Source organism: Marmota marmota, unplaced genomic scaffold (assembly GCF_001458135.2).
Source record: "Marmota marmota marmota unplaced genomic scaffold, marMar, whole genome shotgun sequence".
NCBI lineage: Eukaryota > Metazoa > Chordata > Mammalia > Rodentia > Sciuridae > Marmota > Marmota marmota.
The window spans coordinates 56,428,904-56,448,074 of record NW_025999900.1 but is presented as its reverse complement, the minus strand read 5'-3'; the positions used below and the strand labels follow the sequence as shown (position 1 = coordinate 56,448,074).

At 57.7% G+C, this 19,171-nt stretch overlaps 1 protein-coding gene across 1 annotated transcript in view; it reads left to right on the top strand.

The window, feature by feature from the left end:
• Ccdc88c (coiled-coil domain containing 88C) overlaps window positions 1–19,171 on the top strand; it is a 114,054-nt gene that overhangs the window by 70,082 nt on the left and 24,801 nt on the right. Inside the window, 11 exon segments of the mRNA XM_048799205.1 lie at window positions 1,643–1,789; window positions 2,248–2,392; window positions 6,040–6,224; window positions 7,428–7,565; window positions 8,200–9,219; window positions 11,081–11,208; window positions 12,871–13,012; window positions 13,749–13,934; window positions 14,932–15,093; window positions 15,999–16,276; window positions 18,825–18,968. Of these exon segments, the coding sequence (XP_048655162.1) occupies window positions 1,643–1,789; window positions 2,248–2,392; window positions 6,040–6,224; window positions 7,428–7,565; window positions 8,200–9,219; window positions 11,081–11,208; window positions 12,871–13,012; window positions 13,749–13,934; window positions 14,932–15,093; window positions 15,999–16,276; window positions 18,825–18,968 (2,675 nt within the window).

Genomic DNA, 19,171 nt, shown 5'->3' with positions numbered 1-19,171 from the left:
CTGGTGGCTTGGCCGACAGGTGTTTTGCACACTTACAAGAGGCTCTGCAGAGTAGAGTTTCAGTCTTGCTCCAAGAGTTCCCAGTCTGGGGAGGAGGACAGGCCAGCCACAGTGGTTGAGAGAAAGTCCTGGAAATGAGTGCCAGGCACTCCTGGCTCAGCAGGCCGGCCGGAGTGCATTCCCAAGTGCACTCCAAGGGGCAGCTCCAGCCGCATCCTGAAAGCTGCCTGCGGCTGGCTGACGTGGCGGGGCAGGCTGTTCTGTGGCCACTGGGGGCCTGAGAGCTGGTGCTGGGGCGTGCTGGCAGGAGACGGTGCTGGAACACTGGTGAGAGCCCGGTGGGCAGCAGCCCCCTGGAACCCCTCATGTGCTCTGGCTCGTGTCCTTATTACGTCCGGGCCTCTCACCTCCTGAGCCCCTTGAGGTGAAGTCCTTGGACGTGGGGGAACCCCAGGATCTGCAGCCCTCTGGGCCAAGGGCAAACCTCAGCTTAGGTCAGTGACTTTGGGCTTGTTCCTTGATTAGCTAACCAGAGTTGTCTTTTGTATATAGGGAGGGACTGTCCCTCCCTCCCTCCCAGGGCTGCTGTGAGGAGTGTGGGGCAGGACAGTGGCCTCTGGGGGGCGGGCAGGGACGGGTCACTCAGGTGAGTCCAGAGTCTTAACCAACAAGCTCTCCCCAGCTGCCAGGCTTTGATCAGAACCGTGTCGCTGGCCGAGAAGCGGGTGGCTCCCCTCACCAGGAGTCTTGGATTCTGGCCCACAAAGGAAAAGGAGCGTGTGTTGGAGGAGCAGCAGCTAGTCCCCTGTTGTAACGTGTGGGCAGGACGAGCCTGGGGAGGCCATGCTCAGCGGGGAGACCCGACGAGTCCCTGTGTGGGGCCCCCACAGAAATGCAGCGACCCCCCCCCCCTTTCCGTTATTGAGTGTTGCTGGGAAGGGCCCAGGGGACAGAGGAGCCAAGGAGGCTGTGACAGGGCCCGGCAGAGACGATGGCCAGTTCGGCTTTCCCGTGGCGGTGGCAGTGGAGACCCTGGGCTGTGCGTGTCCGCAGGGCTCACACTTGCTGGGTTTACTGTGCTGCCGCTGAACTCTCTTTAAGACCCCCTGGCTCCGGGAAACCGCCAGCCACTTCTGTTTTGCCAGGGGTACGTGTGCAAAATACTCAAATAGCAACTGCGTGTTGAATGGAAGCTCCTCTGAGAGGCCATTCTTCAGGATCCTGATCCCAGGAAGAATGTTGAATTGAGAGGAACCCAGACCCGGGACCCCTCTCCCCGTAGACTCTGAGCGCCAGCCTCCTGAGAGGGCCCAGGTCTGTCAGCAGAGTTAGGTTGTCACTGTCAAGGCCCTTGGGGCCACGCCCAGGACCTTGAGGAAGTGTTACCTTTCCAAATTTAAATATTTTCTTTCTTAACGCCTTGATTTTTTTTTTTTCTTTTTAAAGTAGATAAGGTCCGTTTGTCCTCGCCTCATGGGAAAGGCGAGGGTGATGCACAGAGGAGCCCAGGCTCCCTGTTGCAGGCTGGTCTCTGAGTTGGATGATGGGGTCCAGCTGGGGCCCAGGGAGCTCTGGTTGGGAGTCCTGTGGCCACAGCCCGTGCCTGTCTCTGAGGGTGCGCCTGTGTGCTTTTGGTCACCAGGAGCTGCGGGAAGACAACATCATTCTAATTGAAACCAAGGCCATGCTGGAGGAGCAGCTGACCGCTGCCCGGGCCCGTAGCGATAAAGTCCACGAACTGGAGAAAGAGAACTTGCAGCTGAAGTCCAAACTTCACGACCTGGAACTGGTATTGCGAGCTGTGTGGTTGCTATGCGTAGACTGGTGGGGGCGAGCGCTGTGCCCTTTGCTGATGTTTTCGCCACTGGGTTCCTTGCTACCACTGCCCCAGGAACTCAGGACCATGGACGATAGCTTACTATGCTCAGTGGGCTTGAGTGGACACTTAACAGCTCTCAAGGCCTCCGACCTGCTCCAGAGCCACCGACCTGTCCCTAACAGCCCTGTGTAGTACTCCCTCTGTTCAGAGAGCATTCATTTAGAAACCTTCAGGCTCTCTTCATAACCTGGGTAGCAGGTCGAGATACTGGTTGGTGGCTGTCATTAGCACAGTGGAGCATTTGTAGGCAGCTCAGTCTGTTGTGGAGAGCAGGTGCATGCCATCCCCCACCCCTCACGTCCAGAGGATGGTGGCAGACAGCGTGCTCCGGCAAGCCTGTCCTCATTCCTTCCCTCTTCCTGCCCTAGGACCGGGACACAGATAAGAAGCGGATTGAGGAGCTGCTAGAAGAGAACATGGTCCTCGAGATTGCGCAGAAGCAGAGCATGAATGAGTCGGCCCACTTGGGCTGGGAGCTGGAGCAGCTATCCAAGAACGCAGAACTGTCGGATGGTAGGTAGCGCTGTGGCCTGGGAGCCGGCCCTTGGCTCTCAGTCAGTCGAGGCAGCCCATCCATTCACCCCAAGTAAATATGATTTCCTTCAAGTGCCATTTGGAACTGTTTCATTACAGTTCTCCCCGGGGAAAACATGAGGGGTCTGGCCGTCTTGATGTCAGGATGTGAAAGACAAATTAAGTGTTGCCAGGTTTCTCGGTTTCCCATATGGACACTCAGGAGCTTCCAGATTACAGCACGCTGATACCCTGGGGACATCTTAGGCCTGTCTGCGGATGGCTGAAAGCCCTGGATGGCAGAAGTGTCCCGGTGGTTGCTAATCCCCACTATAAATGTACCCTGGGCATTATTTCCTCTGTTGATTTGCATAACTGGGCAAGATGGATGCAGTCTGTTCTCTGTCTCCCGGGTGGGGATGCTAAGTGGCTGCTGCTCCTGAGACCCGGGTTCTCTGCTGGTCGGCCTGGCCTCTTCCTCTCTCCTGGCTTGAAATGCTGCCCTCTGCTGGCCCCCTGGAGACGATGGCCGTGGTGGTGTGGGAAGGGTGGGGGCCTCAGTCTGCACTAGAACAGGAAGCTTCAGCACCCGGCAAACAATAAGTCAGTTCCTGTGTTCAAAAATAGCACACGTTCACCATTCCTGTGCACCTGACATTGTAAGTTAATATTTACTTAGCCCTTCACGGTAGGGCTTTTGGCTTCTTTGGGTGGTAGCTTTTAAAAATTCTGATAAACATTCCTAAGAATACTGTCAAGGGTATTGAAAGCAGCTGAATATTTCTTCGCTTCTTTGAGAGCCCCTGTCAGTTCCAAACTTGAAATCAGCTGGTTAAACTGTTACCATGAGCATTGAGCTCTGGGAGATGCCCTGCCTCTGAAGTCCAAATGCACCTGGAGGAATTTCTGCCCCCTGATGGAGCCGAGAGGTGGTGCAAGCTGCCTAGGATGATCTCTGGGTTTATCCCCCCCCCTTCTTTTTAGAGTATTATTATAGTTATACATATAGTTGTTGGGTTCATTTTGACAAAATCATACATTCATGGTATTTGATTCATTTCTCTTAACACTCTGAAACTAGGGTGGCTGGTGGGGTGGAGGGCCTTTACCAATAAATAGATTAGTCAGGAATTTGTGAATCCTTTAAGATTAATGACCATAATTTATTTTCAGTGACAATGTTGGCCTGAATTACTGCATAATGTAAGCAAAACCTGAAGATACCTTTTATTGTTATTTTTGGAACATTTATTTTTTTAAAAGACACCAGGTCTTGTTGGTTACGTACATTAGTAGATTCCTCTAATCCCAGCAGCTTGAGAGGCTGAGACAGGAGGATCACAAGTTCAAGGCCAGACTCAGCAACTTATTGAGATCTCAGCAACTTAGCAAGACCCTGTCTCAAAAAATTAAAAAGGTCTGGGATGTAGCTCAGTGGTAAAGTGCCCCTGGGTTCATTCCCTAGTACAGAGAGAGGGATGAGGGGACCAGATCTTACTGCGTTGCCTAGGCTGGCCCTGAGATCCTGCTGGGGCTCAAGTAATCCTCCCACCAGTGGGACTGTAGGCATGTGTCACTGTGCCTGGCTTCAAATAGTTAAGCTTTTTTTTTTTTTTTTTCCTTTTCCTGCTACCCAGGGTTGAACTCGGGGCACTCAGCCAGTGAGCCACATCCCCAGCCCTATTTTGTATTTTATTTAGAGACAGGGTCTCACTGAGTTGCTTAGTACTTCACTTTTGCTGAGGCTGGCTTTGAACTCACCATCCTCCCGCCTCAACCTCCCAAGCTGCTGGGATTACAGGCCTGCACCACCCCTGAACATACTTTTGGGTATATGGAATAGTGGCTTCCGAGTGAGAAGGACCTGGCTTAACGTCCTGGCTCCTCCATTTGTTAGCTGATGATCTGGGGCAAGTACCTGACTTCTGTGGGCTGTGGGACAATGAACCTGCCCACAGGGCCCTGCACTTATAAATGAGATGAGAAGGGGAGGCTCCACCCCTGGCCTGGCTGGGGCACTCAGTAGGGGGCAGCTGTCTTAGTACCCAACTGCCCTGGTTTCTAGGCGTGCTGAAGAGCTGGGGGCTTGGTGGAGAGCCATTGCTTGTCTTAGTGATGCACTGCTTGTTGTTTGTAGAACCCTAAACACTATCCTCTGTGCTTTGAGTTTTGGTTTGGAAAGATGAGAACCAAGTGGCAGCAACATGTGAATGGTCCCAGTGCCACGCCACTGTTCACTTAAGGAGGCCTAAATTGGAGCCAGGTGCTGTGGAACATACCTGTGATTCCAGTGGCTTGGGAGGCAGAGGCAGGAGGATCACGAGTTCAAAGCCAGTCTCAGAAACTCAGCGAGGCCCCAAGCAACTCAGTGAGACCCTGTCTCTAAATAAAATATTAAAAAGGGCTGGGGATGTGGCTCAGTGGTTAAGTGCCCCTGAGTTCAATCCCTGGTACATTAAAAAAAATTTTTTTAAATAAATAAAAAGGCTAAAATGATAAAGTGATGTATTTCATCACATTTCCCCCACACACACACACACACAATGCTACGGAGGTACCATTGGAATGACAAGTTTGGAATTAGCGGAGTTTTAACTTAGGTATTTTAGATTAGGTTAGTTTCTTTTGTAGCCCTCCAGGCACCGTGCCTGTGGGGGAGGTGGGGGAGGTCTGAAGGACGGTCTGGCCTGTAGGATCTGTCCTTTAGCCTTGTGAGAGGATGGAAGTACACGGAGGGAAACAGACACCTGTCAGTCCTTACGGTTGCCCAGAGGACCTGAACACGCACATCATTTTGTAGACTGGGGTTCGGCTGTGAAAGCCCCCTGCTCTGCTGCCCACATCCTCTGGGGTGATGGGTGGGGAGCAGGGGCTTGGGTGGAGATGGCCGTGTGAGCCAGAGCTTGCTGGGGCTCTAGGCGATGAGGGGCAGACAGGCGTGGGGCAGCCTCGCCCCCTTCCTCTGGGGCCCTCATGCCCACTGTTTTCCTCCCGTAAAGCCTCTGACTTACCTGAAGTCCTGCACTGCTCACAGCAGGAGTGGGCTGAGGACCCCCATTCCTGACTCTTGGAACTGGGCCCCCTCCTACAGCTTGCATCTGAGATGCTCAGAGGGAGAGTCAACAGATAATCTCAGAATTTTTAAAGCAATTTGCATAAATCATTTCACTTTTCTTCAATATGATGAGCATGAAATCACAAAAAATGATCTCTGAGATAAGGCTCTCACTGGGCTGGTTGGTGCTGGGCATCTGTAAGGCACAGCTTTCCACTATCCTGGACAGACTGACCTGCTCACCTGGTGCCCTCCCTGCTGAGGTGCCCGCACACCTCTGCCCTCAGTTAGGCTGGTTAAACAAACGATTTCTCTAAGTTGGAGTCCTGTTTTCTGTGGTCCTGGGGGTTCAACCCAGGGCATTTGCGTCCTGGGTGGGCGCTCTGCCCCTGGCTGCACCCTGAGCCCAAGTTTTACAGCCTTGAGCTTGTGCATTGGCCCCTCTGCCGCCAGCTGCTTTCTCCCAGGGCCCTTGTAGCTCCTAGGCAGACTCCGCTGCGCCAGCAGAGGGACACCTAGTTGCCTCGTGGGTGGGGTGGAGGAGCGGGATGTGGGTGCTTGGCGCAGGGCTCTGACCAACCTTGTGCCTCAGCCTCCAGGAAGTCATTGGTGTCCGAGCTGAACGAGTGTGCCTCCAGCCGCATCCTGAAACTGGAGAAGGAGACCCAGAGCCTGCAGAGCACCATCCAGGGGCTGCGGGACGCGTCCCTGGTGCTGGAGGAGAGCAGCCTCAAGTGCAGGGAGCTGGAGAAGGAGAACCACCAACTCAGCAAGAAGGTGAGCTCGCTGGGGCAGTGGATGGAGACCGGCCTTGTCGTCGGGGAACATCTAACTTGCACTGTGGGAGGCCTAGATGAGCCATGGGCGCCCAGAGCCAGGTTCTAGCCAAGAGTGCTCTTCTTGCTGGTGGTCCCCCCTCAGGGCCAGCATCTCTGAGGTCTGGCTATGTCCTGGCCTGTGCCGAAGTCTTGCAGTGTCATTTGTCTAGGTTGCAGGGGCACTGGGAGGAACAGGGGCTGCAGACAGTGAGCCAGGTCCGGGGGTCCTGCCCGTGCTGGTTCTTCACCTCTCGGGACTTGGCACACCCCCATCCTGCCGTGAAAGGGACCCTCCTGGGACCCCTGGCTGCAGGTTCCCTCCTGTTCTTCAAGGTACCTGCGTTGCGTAGCATTTTAGCTGCGAGTGCCTCGCCCTGCCCTTGTGGGAGAGAGAAGCCATCCCCATATCGTGCCAAGTCTTGGCGCGGAGGTGCCTGGGAAAGGTGGCTAGACGTGTGGCTTCTTAGATTCAGGTGGGCCTGCCGCAGGAAACGGCTCTGTGAGTGGCCATGCAGGTTGGCCAGGGGGAAAAGAACTGACGCACAGGAAGGTGGCCTCCTGCCCTGTGGTCCTATTAGCCCTGTGCCGGTGAAGGTCACCACCCTTCAGGTCCCAAGATAGCACTCACCTCTCCTGTCTGCTTGTGGCCCCTCCTTTGTACAAACCGGAAGGGGTGGTGGGTGCTTCACCCAGCATGATCCCTTCCACCCACCTCTTGGTTCCTGGCCTCCTGCCCTGGGTCAGTTCCCTGGCCTGACGCAGCCCTGTCTGCTTGGCTCCTGGCAGCTACATCTTGGCGGGGTCCCTGGGGGGGACTACCGACTGGCCTAGGGCATGACATCTACATAGATAGATAGATAGATAGGGGTTTTTTTGTTTGTTTTTCTGAGAAGCTTGTTTAAGTACTCAGGGCCATGAGGTTTTTGTTGTGTTTTAAAACAACTTAGCAGGGTGCCGGGGTGCACGCCTGTAATCCCAGTGACTCAGGAGGTTGAGGCAGGAGGATCGCAACTTAGCGAGGCCCTAAGTAACTTGGTGAGACCCACTAAAATTAAAAAAGGGGCTGGGGATGTGGCTCATGGATAGAGCACCCCTGGCTTCACTTCCCATGGGGGTGGGGGGGAGGCAGAACTGAGTAAAAGTGGGTCTTTTGGCCCTGCAGATTGAAAAGTTACAAACCCAGCTGGAGAGAGAGAAGCAGAGCAACCAAGACTTGGAGACCCTCAGCGAGGAGCTGATCCGAGAGAAGGAGCAGCTGCAGAGCGACATGGAGGCCCTGAAGGCCGACAAGGCCCGGCAGGTAGGCACCGAGGACTGCGGCATGTACAGTGCTCCCAGATCCAAGAGCTGTTAGTAACATGGCTCAGCAGCAACGTGAACCAGGGAGTCTCATCTGGCAGTGGGGGGTGGGGTGGGCTCGGCCTCCCAGGGGACGGTCTGCAGAGACGCTGGGGAGGAGAGGCTGGTGCTCCCAGCGTGTCCTGGGAGGAGGCCGGGCAGCTCCCCGAGAGAAAGGATGGCCCAGCTTCAGTGTCCATGTCATGGCGGAGGACCTTGGCCTACACTGGAAGTCCAGGGTATACCGTGCAGGGCGACTGCAGTGGTTCCATGATGCCATCAGCACTGAGTCTCTTTTCTGTGGCAGCAGAGTGTCCCCAGGGTCCTTGCAGTAGGAAGGGGGAGGGCAGAGAGGCAAAGGAAGCCTCCCCAGGGCCCTGTGTGGACAGCGCAGTGGCCACTTGGCTCCGGGGCTGCGGGGGAGGCTGGGCTGTCGGGTGTTTCAGTTTCAGCATCTCATGGAGGTCAGAAGTGGAGGGAAGGTGGTCTTCACCAGTGGGATGGCCCGAGGCTTTGGCTTCCCGGGCCCCGGGTTGAGCCTACTTCCTGGGGCAGTTCACGCAGCAGCCTGGCTCATGCCGTTGTTTCTCCCGTAGATCAGGGATCTGGAGCAGGAGAAGGACCACCTCCACCAAACGGTATGGTCACTGCGGGAGAGGTCGCAGGTCAGCAGCGAGGCCCGTGGGAAGGAGGTCGAGAAGGAGAACAGAGCCCTGCACCAGGCCGTGGCGGAGGCCAGCAGCCAGCTCGGCCAGCTGGAGGTGGAGAAGCAGCAGCTGCACAGGGACCTGGAGCAGGCCCAGGAGAAAGGGCAGCGGGCGGCGGCCCTGGAGCAGGAGCTGCGCCAGCTGGAGGAGGAGAACGAGGAGCTGGCCAGGAAGGCGGCCTCCCTGAAGACGGCCACCGAGAAGGCGGAGGCCCTGGAGCTGGAGAACCGGACGCTGAGGAAGTCCCTGGACACCCTGCAGAACGTGTCCGTGCGGCTCGAGGGCCTGGAGCGGGACAACAAGCAGCTGGACGAGGAGAACCTGGAGCTGCGCAAGATGGTGGAGACCATGCGCTTCAGCAGCGCCAAGATGGCGCAGATGGAGGAGGAGAACCAGCAGCTGGAGCGGGAGAAGGAGGAGCTGCGCAGGAACGTGGAGCGGCTGAAGGCCGTGGGCAAGAGGTCGGACGCCGAGAACCTGCGGCTGCAGCAGAGCCTGGAGAGCAGCGGCCACGAGGCGCAGGCCCTGGAGCGGGAGCTGGCCCAGCTGCAGGCCGAGCGCCAGGCCCTGCAGCGAGACCTGGAAGCCCTGCGGCTCACCAACAGGCAGCTGCAGAGATCCGAGGGGGACAGGAAGGCCCTGGAGCAGGAGGTGGCCCAGCTGGAGAAGGACAAGAAGCTGCTGGAGAAGGAGGCCAAGCGCCTCTGGCAGCAGGTGGAGCTCAAGGATGCCGTCCTGGACGACAGCACCGCCAAGCTGTCGGCGGCCGAGAAGGAGAGCCGCGCGCTGGACAGGGAGCTGGCCCGCTGCAGGGACGCCGCCAGCAAGCTGAAGGAGCTGGAGAAGGACAACAGGGACCTCACCAAGCAGGTCACCATGCACACGAGGACGCTGACCACCCTGAGAGAGGTGAGCAGGCGCCGGGGGTCGTGGGCGGCGTGGCTCCAGGAGGGAGGGGAGCCGGGTCCTCCTCGAGGCTTTTCTCTGATTCCGGACAGATCGCCCCTCAGGGTCCGAGGAGCCCGGGGAAGATCACGGGCCACGATCTCACTACACAGGGGCGACCCCCCTGGGTGTGGCCCGTCTGCTCCCCTGCGTGTTCTGCCGAGGCTCCTGGCGTACCGTGGGCCACGTCCCGACAGCCGCTCACAGGGGGCAGACATCCTGAATGGAAACGCACTTAACAGACCTAACCGCCAGACACCTGGCTCGCAGCACAGCACGCGGCAGTGTCTCTGGTGTCCCCTCCCGACTGCATGACGGGGAGCTGCAGCTGGTTGTCCCCAGCCCCTGTCAAGAGAGGACCCGAGCGCACAGTGCTAGCTGGGAAGAGACCACGATCCCTAATCTGATGGTGAAGGTCAAAGTCTTGAGTGGTCATGTCGGGGACCCTCTGTGCTCACTCCCCAGGCTGCGCACACAGTTGAGCTGCGTTTTCATCGTTATCGGTTACACCACGTCTGTCCTCTTAGACGCTCCTCACAGGCAGGCTTTCTCAACAGGGGAGGCCATTTAGTCCCATAGGTTTACTGTGATCATTTTGGGGGCACTTAGGTTATTCCCAGTGATCCCCACAGCTGTGGTTTCTTGGTGCTGGGATCGAGCCCCGCGTGCTTGCTGAACCGCACCCTGACCCCAGCCCTGAGGGACTCACGGCCTTCCTGAGCGTGCCGGACTGTTTTCCTGGGCTGTGTTCCTAGAGGTGCAACGTGGGCATACGTGTGTCTTGATGTATGTGAAATTCTTCAGAAATACGTGTCCTGCCGCTCCCTGGTGTCGTTCAGCTGGGCCACCTGAGCGTCTGTTCGTTCCGCTCATTACCGTGAATGGCTGCTCTGGTGTCACCTTCAGCTTCTGAGGGGCCCAACACCCAGGTCTTATCTCCCTCACCTTGGGGTCAGTGTGCATGTTCCCAAGTGTCTTCAGCTCAATGGCTCAGGCACCTGGCTTCTGTCAGCTTGGCTACACAGCCACGGGCGACTGCAGGGTGCAGTGTGCCCAGGAAGAGAAGGACGTGGGGTTCAGTGGACAGAGCAGTGTCCACATTCAAAACGGAGGACTGTCAGGCTAGTCAGAATGCCCCGGGAGAGCTGTAGGCTATGCGCACCACCCACAGTCCCCATCTCTAACAGCACGGGGCAGGCCATGCCCCAGCCACCAGCCACCATGTACCCACGGCTTATCACAGCAGAGGTGTGACCCTTGTCACTCCCACCCACAGCCACTGCCCAGAATCGGTCACCTGGCTTTAGCTAGTCTGGCGGGGCGGCAGGGATGTTCAGGGCAGCAGGTGCTTGGGATTTGGTGGGAGGGATAAATTGCATTCAGGTCGCTGTGGCACCCGGCAGAACATGGCGGCTGCCCCCAGGGAGCTGCAGAGAGGGGGTGAAGGGGGCAGTGGGAACCACCTGGGCAGCACCCTCGTCCTGGAACGTTGACCAGAGCCGGGGCTTACAGTAAAACCCGCCCTTCTTGATGCCTTTTCCTGTCTGTTTCAAAATGTCTGCATTTTAATCATGTGATACTCTTGTGAAGACGTCCGTCCTCGGTGCGGCCACCTGGTCTGGTTGTTTCAGTGCCCAAGAGCTGGAGAGGTGTGCTTGTCCCCTCTCTTGGAGAGCTCCCCTGGGTTGACCGTCTGTCCCCAGCCCGCCCGTCCAGCTGGCTTAGCACCTGAGCCGCCGGGACGTGGGAGGAAGGACCCGGCCTCCCCACCCCCGCTGTGTTCCTGCTGGGCCCACGTCCACCCTCGTGTCTCCTGCCTTCGCAGGACCTGGTGCTGGAGAAGCTGAAGAGCCAGCAGCTGACCAGTGAGCTGGACACACTGAGCCAGGAGCTGGAGAAGGTCGGCCTCAGCAAGGAGCTGCTGCTGCAGGACGATGACGGCCACGGTGACACGTGAGGACGCTGTCCCCGCACAGGCCACTTCACTGTGGAGGCCCGGGCTCCCTGCCCTTGGCCCGAGGCCTTCGTTTATCGTTCATGATTGTCACCGCATGACTGAGCCCATGTCCTTACCGTCCAGGTCTTTCTTGTCCCTGGAGGTTTTCGGGGGAAGCGGATTGCTGTGCTCACTTGCCGTTTGGGGGGGTCAAACCCAGGCCTGCTGCGTGCTGGGCGAGTGTCCTGCCAGCGAGCCACCCCCAGCCCAAGGCGCCTTGTTCCTAGCCTGACGGTCGCAGCTCTCCCGGCCGTGCTTTCTTTTTTTTTTTTTTGTTTTTGTTTTCTTTTTTATTGGTTGTTCAAAACATTACAAAGCTATTGACATATCATATTTCTTTTTTTTTTTTAAATATCTTTTTTTTTTTTTTGAGAGAGAGAGAGAGAGAGAGAGAGAGAGAATTTCACTATTTTTTTTTTAGTTTTCAGCAGACACAACAACTTTGTTTGTATGTGGTGCTGAGGATCGAACCCGGGCCGCACGCATGCCAGGCGAGGGTGCTACCGCTTGAGCCACATCCCCAGCCCCGACATATCATATTTCATACATTAGATTCAAGTGGGTTATGAACTCCCATTTTTACCCCAAATACAGATTGCAGAATCACATCGGTTACACTTCCACATTTTTACATGACGCCACACTAGTGTCTGTTGTATTCTGCTACCTTTCCTATCCTCTACTATCCCCCCTCCCCTCCCCTCCCATCTTCTCTCTCTACCCCATCTACTGTGATTCATTTCTTTCCTTATTTTTTTCCCCATTCCCCTCACAACCTCTTATATGTAATTTTGTATAACCATGAGGGTCTCCTTCCATTTCCATGCAATTTCCCTTTTCTCTCCCTTTCCCTTCCACCTCATGTCTCTGTTTAATGTTAATCTTTTCCTCCTGCTCTTCCTCCCTGCTCTGTTCTTAGTTGCTCTCATTATATCAAAGAAGACATCTGGCATTTGTTTTTTAGGGATTGGCTAGCTTCACTTAGCATAATCTGCTCTACTGCCATCCATTTCCCTGCAAATTCCATGATTTTGTCATTTTTTAGTGCTGTGTAATACTCCACGGTGTATAAGGCTGTGCTTTCTTAAGTGTTGGCAGTTTTCAAGGAAATCCAGCACCTTGGGCTTTTCCTGGACTTGTAGCCTACAAGACCCACGAGCTGCTGGTGGTTGCCAGTGTGGTGGGAGGGCTGCACGTTCCCCACGGAGCCTCGGGCAAATTGCTTGACCTTTCTATTTTTTAATACCTTTATTTTTGTTTGTTTGTTATTTATTTTTCAACATGGTGCTGAGGATAGAACTCGCCTCACGTGTGCGAGGCAAGCGCTCTGCAGCTGAGCCCCAGCCCCGGCCCCTGGCTTGACCTTTTGGAGACTCAGTTTCTCTGTAAAATATTCATGCTGACACCTCCCCAAGACAGTGACCAGTCCGTGAAGTGTGGCTGTGCCACATGTGAGGGCTCACAGATGTCTGCCTGGGGTAGATGTCTGTAGGGCTCTGGATGGTGGGTTTGGCTCCCAGGCGCTCCTGGGCCACCTGAGCAGGAACCGCTCGCATGGGAGTGAGGAGAATGGCGTGGGGGTGAAGAGGCAGTCATTGTACTGTGTCTGTATTTCTCAGAAAATACAAGATTTTGGAGGGCAGAAGCGAATCAGCATTGAAGACAGCCCTGGCTGTGAAGGAAGAGAAGATCGCGTTCTTGGAAGCCCAAGTGGAAGAGAGAGCGGGCCTGAACCTCCAGCTGCAGGGCGAGCTGCAGAGGGTGAGGGCCGCCGCCTGGGGGCTCTGCCTTGGCTCCCCGGCCCCTCGCTTGGATAGCAAAGGGCCTCCCGGATGCCCGTGTCCTGGGGCAGGTGCGGGTGAACTGTCAGACTCACACGGTGGGGGTGGGGGTCAACCAGAGGCGTGAGCAGCCCCCTGTTCGTCTGGGACATGGGACGTGCCATGAGACCCCATGTGACACTGAGCCCTGGGCATGGAGCAGAGGCCTGTAGAGTCTCCCGGGCACCCTGAGGTGGGATGGGCTTGTGAGGGCATGACTTGCCTGCCCCATGCGCGCGCACACACACGTGTGCTCTCCCCTCACGTTGCACACACCTTCCACACGCATGGGCAGAGGAACTCTCTGCATACGCACGTGCTCCACACGTGCACACGTCCCCTTGTTGTGACACAGGGCACGTTTCTTGGCCGTGGGGTTGAACCTGGAGCACAGCACTTCTAGTGCTGGGGGTTTGCACCATGTGAGACCCCTGGTCCCCGTCCCGCAGCCTGTGGTAATGGTGGTCACAGGCTGAGGTGGGGACTGAGGCCAGCACGGGCTCCAGGCCCCTGCCATCCTGTCCTTTCTGGACAGGAGGGGGAGACACGCGGGACCCACAGAAGCAGAAGGAGGGCAAGTCAGTTCTGTCCTGTGCTGGGGGTGAGCGGGCACCTCTGAGACTTCGGGGTGAGGCTGCTTCCTGCCTCCATCTGCTTTCCTGCCACCACTCCCCCAGGTTAAGGAGGAGTGTGAGCAGCTCAGGCAGACCCAGGAGCACGGCCCGCAGGCACAGAACTCGCTCAGGCACCCTGTGGGCAAGGCAGTTGCCAGTCACCAGGAGGAGGCCTGGGGACCCAGCCAGCAGGAGGCCACGATGGAGCTGCTCCGCGTGAAGGACCGAGCCATTGAGCTGGAGAGGAATGTGAGTGAGCTGCTCTGGCCACAGCTACACAGAGAGAGGGATGTCCTCTTAACAGTGACACTGATGACGTCAGTCTGTTAGGTTCCCTGGGTCCAGCTGGGTGTTTCTCATGGTGTCTGCAGGTCTGATGGGCAGCCACTCACTGTGGGTTTCTAGCCGTAAGGACCCACGCAGTCTCTCATTGCCACCTGCCCCTGTCACGGGACTGCCTGTAGCCTGCTCACCAGCGTGGTGATGTCCCACAGGGTCGGGTCCCAGCGCTGCGTGCCAAGACCACCCCCACCGTGTCTGTCAATAAAGTCTTACTGGAACACAGCCACACCTTTGGCACAGGTTGTCTGAGCTGTCTCCACGGTGATGGCAGCATTCAGGGGGTGAGATGGCGATGGTGAGGTCGACAGGCTCTGGGCGTTCGCCGCTGGCCCTCTGCAGAACAAGTTGCCCAATGCGTGTCTGTCCCTCTGTTTTTTTTTTTTTTTTTATTCCCACCAGTGACCTTGTGAAGGGACATTTTCATTATTTGACAGATGTGAAAGCCAAGACTGAAGATGAGAGACTCTTCCCAAGTCCTGACCTAACAAGGGGAAGCAGGAGCCTGCGGGCCCCGCGGCCCAGCCTGAGCCCCCTCGTGGCAGCTGGTGTGGTCTGCCTTAGTCTCCATCGCGCCCCTGCAGCCGAGCGCTGCCACTCCCCGTCCTATGAGGGACTGGGGGTAATGGGATGCGAGCAGCTCACGGGAAAGCACTTCCAGGGTGTTCTGTGGAATACAGGGGAAAGCATGACAGAGAAAAAGGCCACGGTGGCTTTAACCCCAGGTGCCCTGGCCTCCGCTCAGCTTAGGCCCCACGCAGTGACCCGTGGAGTGTGGTCTGTTTTTAAAAAATCCCGTTGCTTGTCCTTTTCCAAGACAGACTCTTAAGGGGTCCTTGCAACCTGGGCCCCCATAGCTGGTTGGCGTTCACCCCACCAGGGTTTGATTGGCGTCTTATGTCCCCAGAACGCAGCTCTGCAGGCAGAGAAGCAGTTGCTCAGGGAACAGCTGCAGCACTTGGAGACGCAGAACGTGGCCTTCAGCAACCAGATCCTGACGCTGCAGAAGCAGAGCGCCTTCCTGCAGGAGCGCACCACCACGCTGCAGACGCAGACTGCCACGCTGCAGGTACTGTGACCCGGGCACCGGGCACCGGGACCCCGAGAAGGAGCAGCGGCGCGCGGGAGGTGGTTTCAGGGCACATGTAGCAGGGAACTTTGGTGATGGGAGCCACTCACAGCCGTTAAGTGCCTGGGCCGACGTCTGCTTGGGTGGAAAAGACATTTTCTGCTTCTACTGCGATTCCCATCTGTGTTTCCCAAAGTCTGTTCCTTGAGGTTTTACTAGGAATGACTCAGGAAAGAGATTTTGAGATGGAGTAAGTTTGGTTAAACGGTGGATCGGGTTTCTGGGCAGTAGAACCTGGCAGAGCCTTGGATAAGCTGGTGAAGGAAAACGAACAATCGTTAATGTTGTTTCTGAGAAAAGTTTAGGAACAGGTTCCTTATGAGACAAGGGCAGGAAACTTTGGCAGAGAGGTTGGGAAACAAGAAAATAGGGTATTGGTTTGTTGTTCTGTCCTGTAAACCTCCTTTGTCTGGCTTTAGTATCAGGGTGGTTCTGGCCCCTGTCCAGTTTCCTAATGACTTTGGACCACGTTGGATGGAATGTTCTATGAGTACCCGTGCTGCTAGGCTGGGTGGAGTGTTGTCCAGGTGTTCTGGATTCTTACAGACATTCTGTATACTTGTTTTAGAAAATTGACTCCTAAAAATCATGAGGGTCGGCCACGCACAGTGGTGCCTGTAATCCAGGAATCAGGAGCCTGAGGCAGGAGGATGGCCAGTTAGTGCAACCGTCTGAACTTACGGAAGGGCTGGCGATGCCGCTCCGTGGGTAGCGCCCTGGGCTCCAGCCCAGCACCAGGGGAGAAGAGTAGTGAGGCCCCTGTCCCAGGCAGGCCCTTGTGTTCCTGCCTCCTGGGCCTGGCCCTGGCCCGCTCACCGCCCGCGGCCCCTGGTGCTCTTGTGCAGGTGGAGAACTCCACGCTGAGCTCTCAGAGCGCCTCACTCACCGCGCAGTACACGCTGCTCCAGAGCCAGCAGGCGGCCAAGGAGTCAGAGCACGAGGCCCTGCAGAGGCAGCAGGAGCAGCTGGCGGCTGCCTACGAGGCCCTGCTGCAGGACCACGAGCACCTGGGCTCTCTGCACGAGCGCCAGTCCTCCGAGTACGAGGCCCTCATCCGCCAGCACAGCTGCCTGAAGACGCTGCACCGGAACCTGGAGCTGCAGCACAAGGAGCTGGGCGAGAGGTAGGCTGGGGGCAGAGGGGGGCTCCGGGGCCCTGGGGGGCAGAGGGGAGAGGCCTGCAGGGCCAGGTGGGGACCCTGCCCGGTAGCCAGGAGGCTTGGAGGCAGGGGAGGAGCCTGTAGAGGGGGGACACACTGGTGTCCTGAGTGTCTGGCTGCCCCAGACGATTGGACCTTCCTGAGGCCAGTGCTCTGCCTTTGTCCCGTCCTGTGTTTCCTCTTCCCACCCCGCCCCACCTCACCTCCCCGTCCCCTATGTGGGTTGCAGGGATGGATCCCAGGGCCTCGCATGTGCGAAGCAAGCAGGCTGTACCCAGAGCTACACCCATTTCCTCTTGGCCAGCTGTTGCCCATTGTTGGGGCGCCCGCGCTTTCCCAAAGGGAAGGAAGTAAAATGTCACCTTCAGCAATTTGAAGTTTGTGCAGCTGGGGACCCAGTGGCAGGGGGAGCCCTCAAGGGAATAGTGGTGCCAGTGCCGGCGCCAGGCAGCCCAGCTTGGGTGTGTGAGGCCGTTTCTCCTGTGGGTTATGTCCTGGGCTCCCTCTTCTCTCCCGCTGGCGATCAGGAGGGAATGCCCCACAGCAGCCAGCACAGAGGGATGTGCCCTGGCTCCTCGGGCCTTCTCCTGCATACCAAGGCCTGGCTCGCTTGCTTTTAAAAAACTAAACCTGTGAACCTCTGGGTGTGTGATTAGTGCCAGGAATGCCCCAGCCACTTCTCCTGTGGTCACCCACACGCCGCCCCCCATTTCCTCTGCCTCCTACCCTGTGCCCCACGTGTCATCTTAATGTCTCTTGGGGGGTGGGAGAATGTGTGCATGTGGAAACGTGCAGATCTTCACTCTGCACTCTTGGCAGCTGGGGTCCTGGGTTCTGTGCCCAGTGAGTCGGCCACCAAGGGGCCAGGCCCCTGGGCGGGTGTGGAGGATCAGAGAGGGGGATGCCTCAGAGGCTGGGGATGTGCTCAGTGCCCCTCAGTCAGATGCAGAGGGAGGCTCACCCAGAGGGGCCCCAGGAGGAAGCCCCTCACGGGGCTGGTGTGGGGCTGCCACAGTGTTGCCTTTGAGTCCAGCCGGCAGCACGGCTGGGCAGGCAGACACTGGTCCTCCAGGAGCCGGCAGCTGACGTGCAGAGTTTCCATCACAGGACCCAGAAAAACTGGGGTGCTGACAAAGCTGTGGGCGGGAGGGTGGCGAGGACGAGGTCTGATTTACTCACTGTGTCCTTTCTTCTTTGTCTGGAGCTCTCCTGCCCCCTGCCCCCGTGTGTGTCCCATCTCTGTCCTTCAGGGCTACTGAAGTGTCTGCCCTTCGTCAGCGATTCCCCCTCCCCCTCCCTGCCCCCCATGCCCCCTCCCCCCTCCTTCCCTCCCTCTCCCCCCTCCCTCCTCTCCCCTCCCCCTCCCTCCCCCCTTCCTGCTGAAAGATGCATCTGCTGCCTCTCTGCACCTTCATCTCGCACCTGCCACGTATGTGGTGTCTCTCTGGATGTGGACAGGATGTGGGCCCGAGGGTCCTGCGAGGGTCTCACTCCTGGCCTCCTGTTAGGACAGCGGCTTCTGTTTGCACCATGGCCAGCTCTCTGAGGTGGAGCGCGCTGGCCCTGCAGGTCGAGGCCACTCGTCTGCCTGCGGCTTGCTCAGCGCGGCGGCTGGTAGCTGCTCCATGTTTTGTGGGTTGGACAGGTGGCCGGAGCTGCCTCGGGGCTGTCCCTGGCAGTGACGCAGGTTTTTGAGTGGGTGTCTGCCACACAGGGATGGTAGCTCTGCAGTCTTGTTGGACAAGTCCTTGGTTGTTCCGAGGACTCCTGAAGACTGCCCGGAGCTGGCGAGTCACCGATGGCTTCATAGGCATGCCTTCCCCGAGTCACGGGAGCAGGCCCCGGGAGCCCTCCTGGTCAGCCGTGCCCCTTGTTTGTCCAGCTTGATTTCTCCTGGCATCGCTGGCCTGGGTGGGCAAGGGCCGTCTCAGCTCTGTCCTTGGCCACACTGGGGTCTCCCAAACGTGTGTCCGGAGCAGGCTGAGGCTGGCCGGGGACTCCATCCTTGTGATCTGCCATCCCCCAGAAATGACTGTGCAGCCCACGGGGATTGAGGGTGAAGGAATTGGAGCCCTAGGGGAGGGTCGAGGGCCAGGGCTGGAGGGGCCACAGCTGGTCGGCAGACCTTGCTCCTCCAGGAGGCCTGATGGGGCACAAGCAGACGCAGGTGGGCAGGGCGAGGGCAGGGTGAGGGGCTGGGCGTGGTGGAGTTGTTGTGTTGTTTGTTTTGTGGTTTCCTCTGGGTCTGTCCTGCTTTCTAAGCCACCTCTCAACTGATTCGTAATTCCCTAAAAGAAGAGGGCATGGAGTTCAGGGTGTCATCTCGTGCTGGCCTGAAGAAGGGGTGTTTTGGCAGGAAGCAGGACTGTGGGACATGCAGAGCTGGGCCCTGCCCCGCCCCCTGCCCCTGCACAGAGGCCTCTGGAGGAGTCCTGTTTTCTGGAGGTCGAGTCGGCTGGGTGAGCTGCCAGCCGGAAGGCCGGGGCCAGACTCCCGCGGTTTCCCTCCACAGGCACGGGGACTTGGTGAAGCAGAAGGCAGAGCTGGACGCGCTGCAGAGCGCCTTGACCTCGGAGCGCGAGGCGCTGCAGCAGGAGCGGCGGACACACACCATCACCATGGGCGAGAACCAGAAGCTGCAGGGAGAGCTGGACAGGTGGGCGCCATTGTGAAGCCACGCTCTGCCCCGGCTCCTCAGCAGCCAGGCCTCTGCTCACCAGGGCTGCGTGGACTCCAGAGGCCACTGTGGCCCCACGGGGTGGCGCTCTGCCTGCCTGTAGCCCCTCCTGCTACAGACAGAAGTCCTTTCCCAGATGGCTTCACACGCCCCCAGGGACAGTGCTGAAGGGTGGTCTGGTG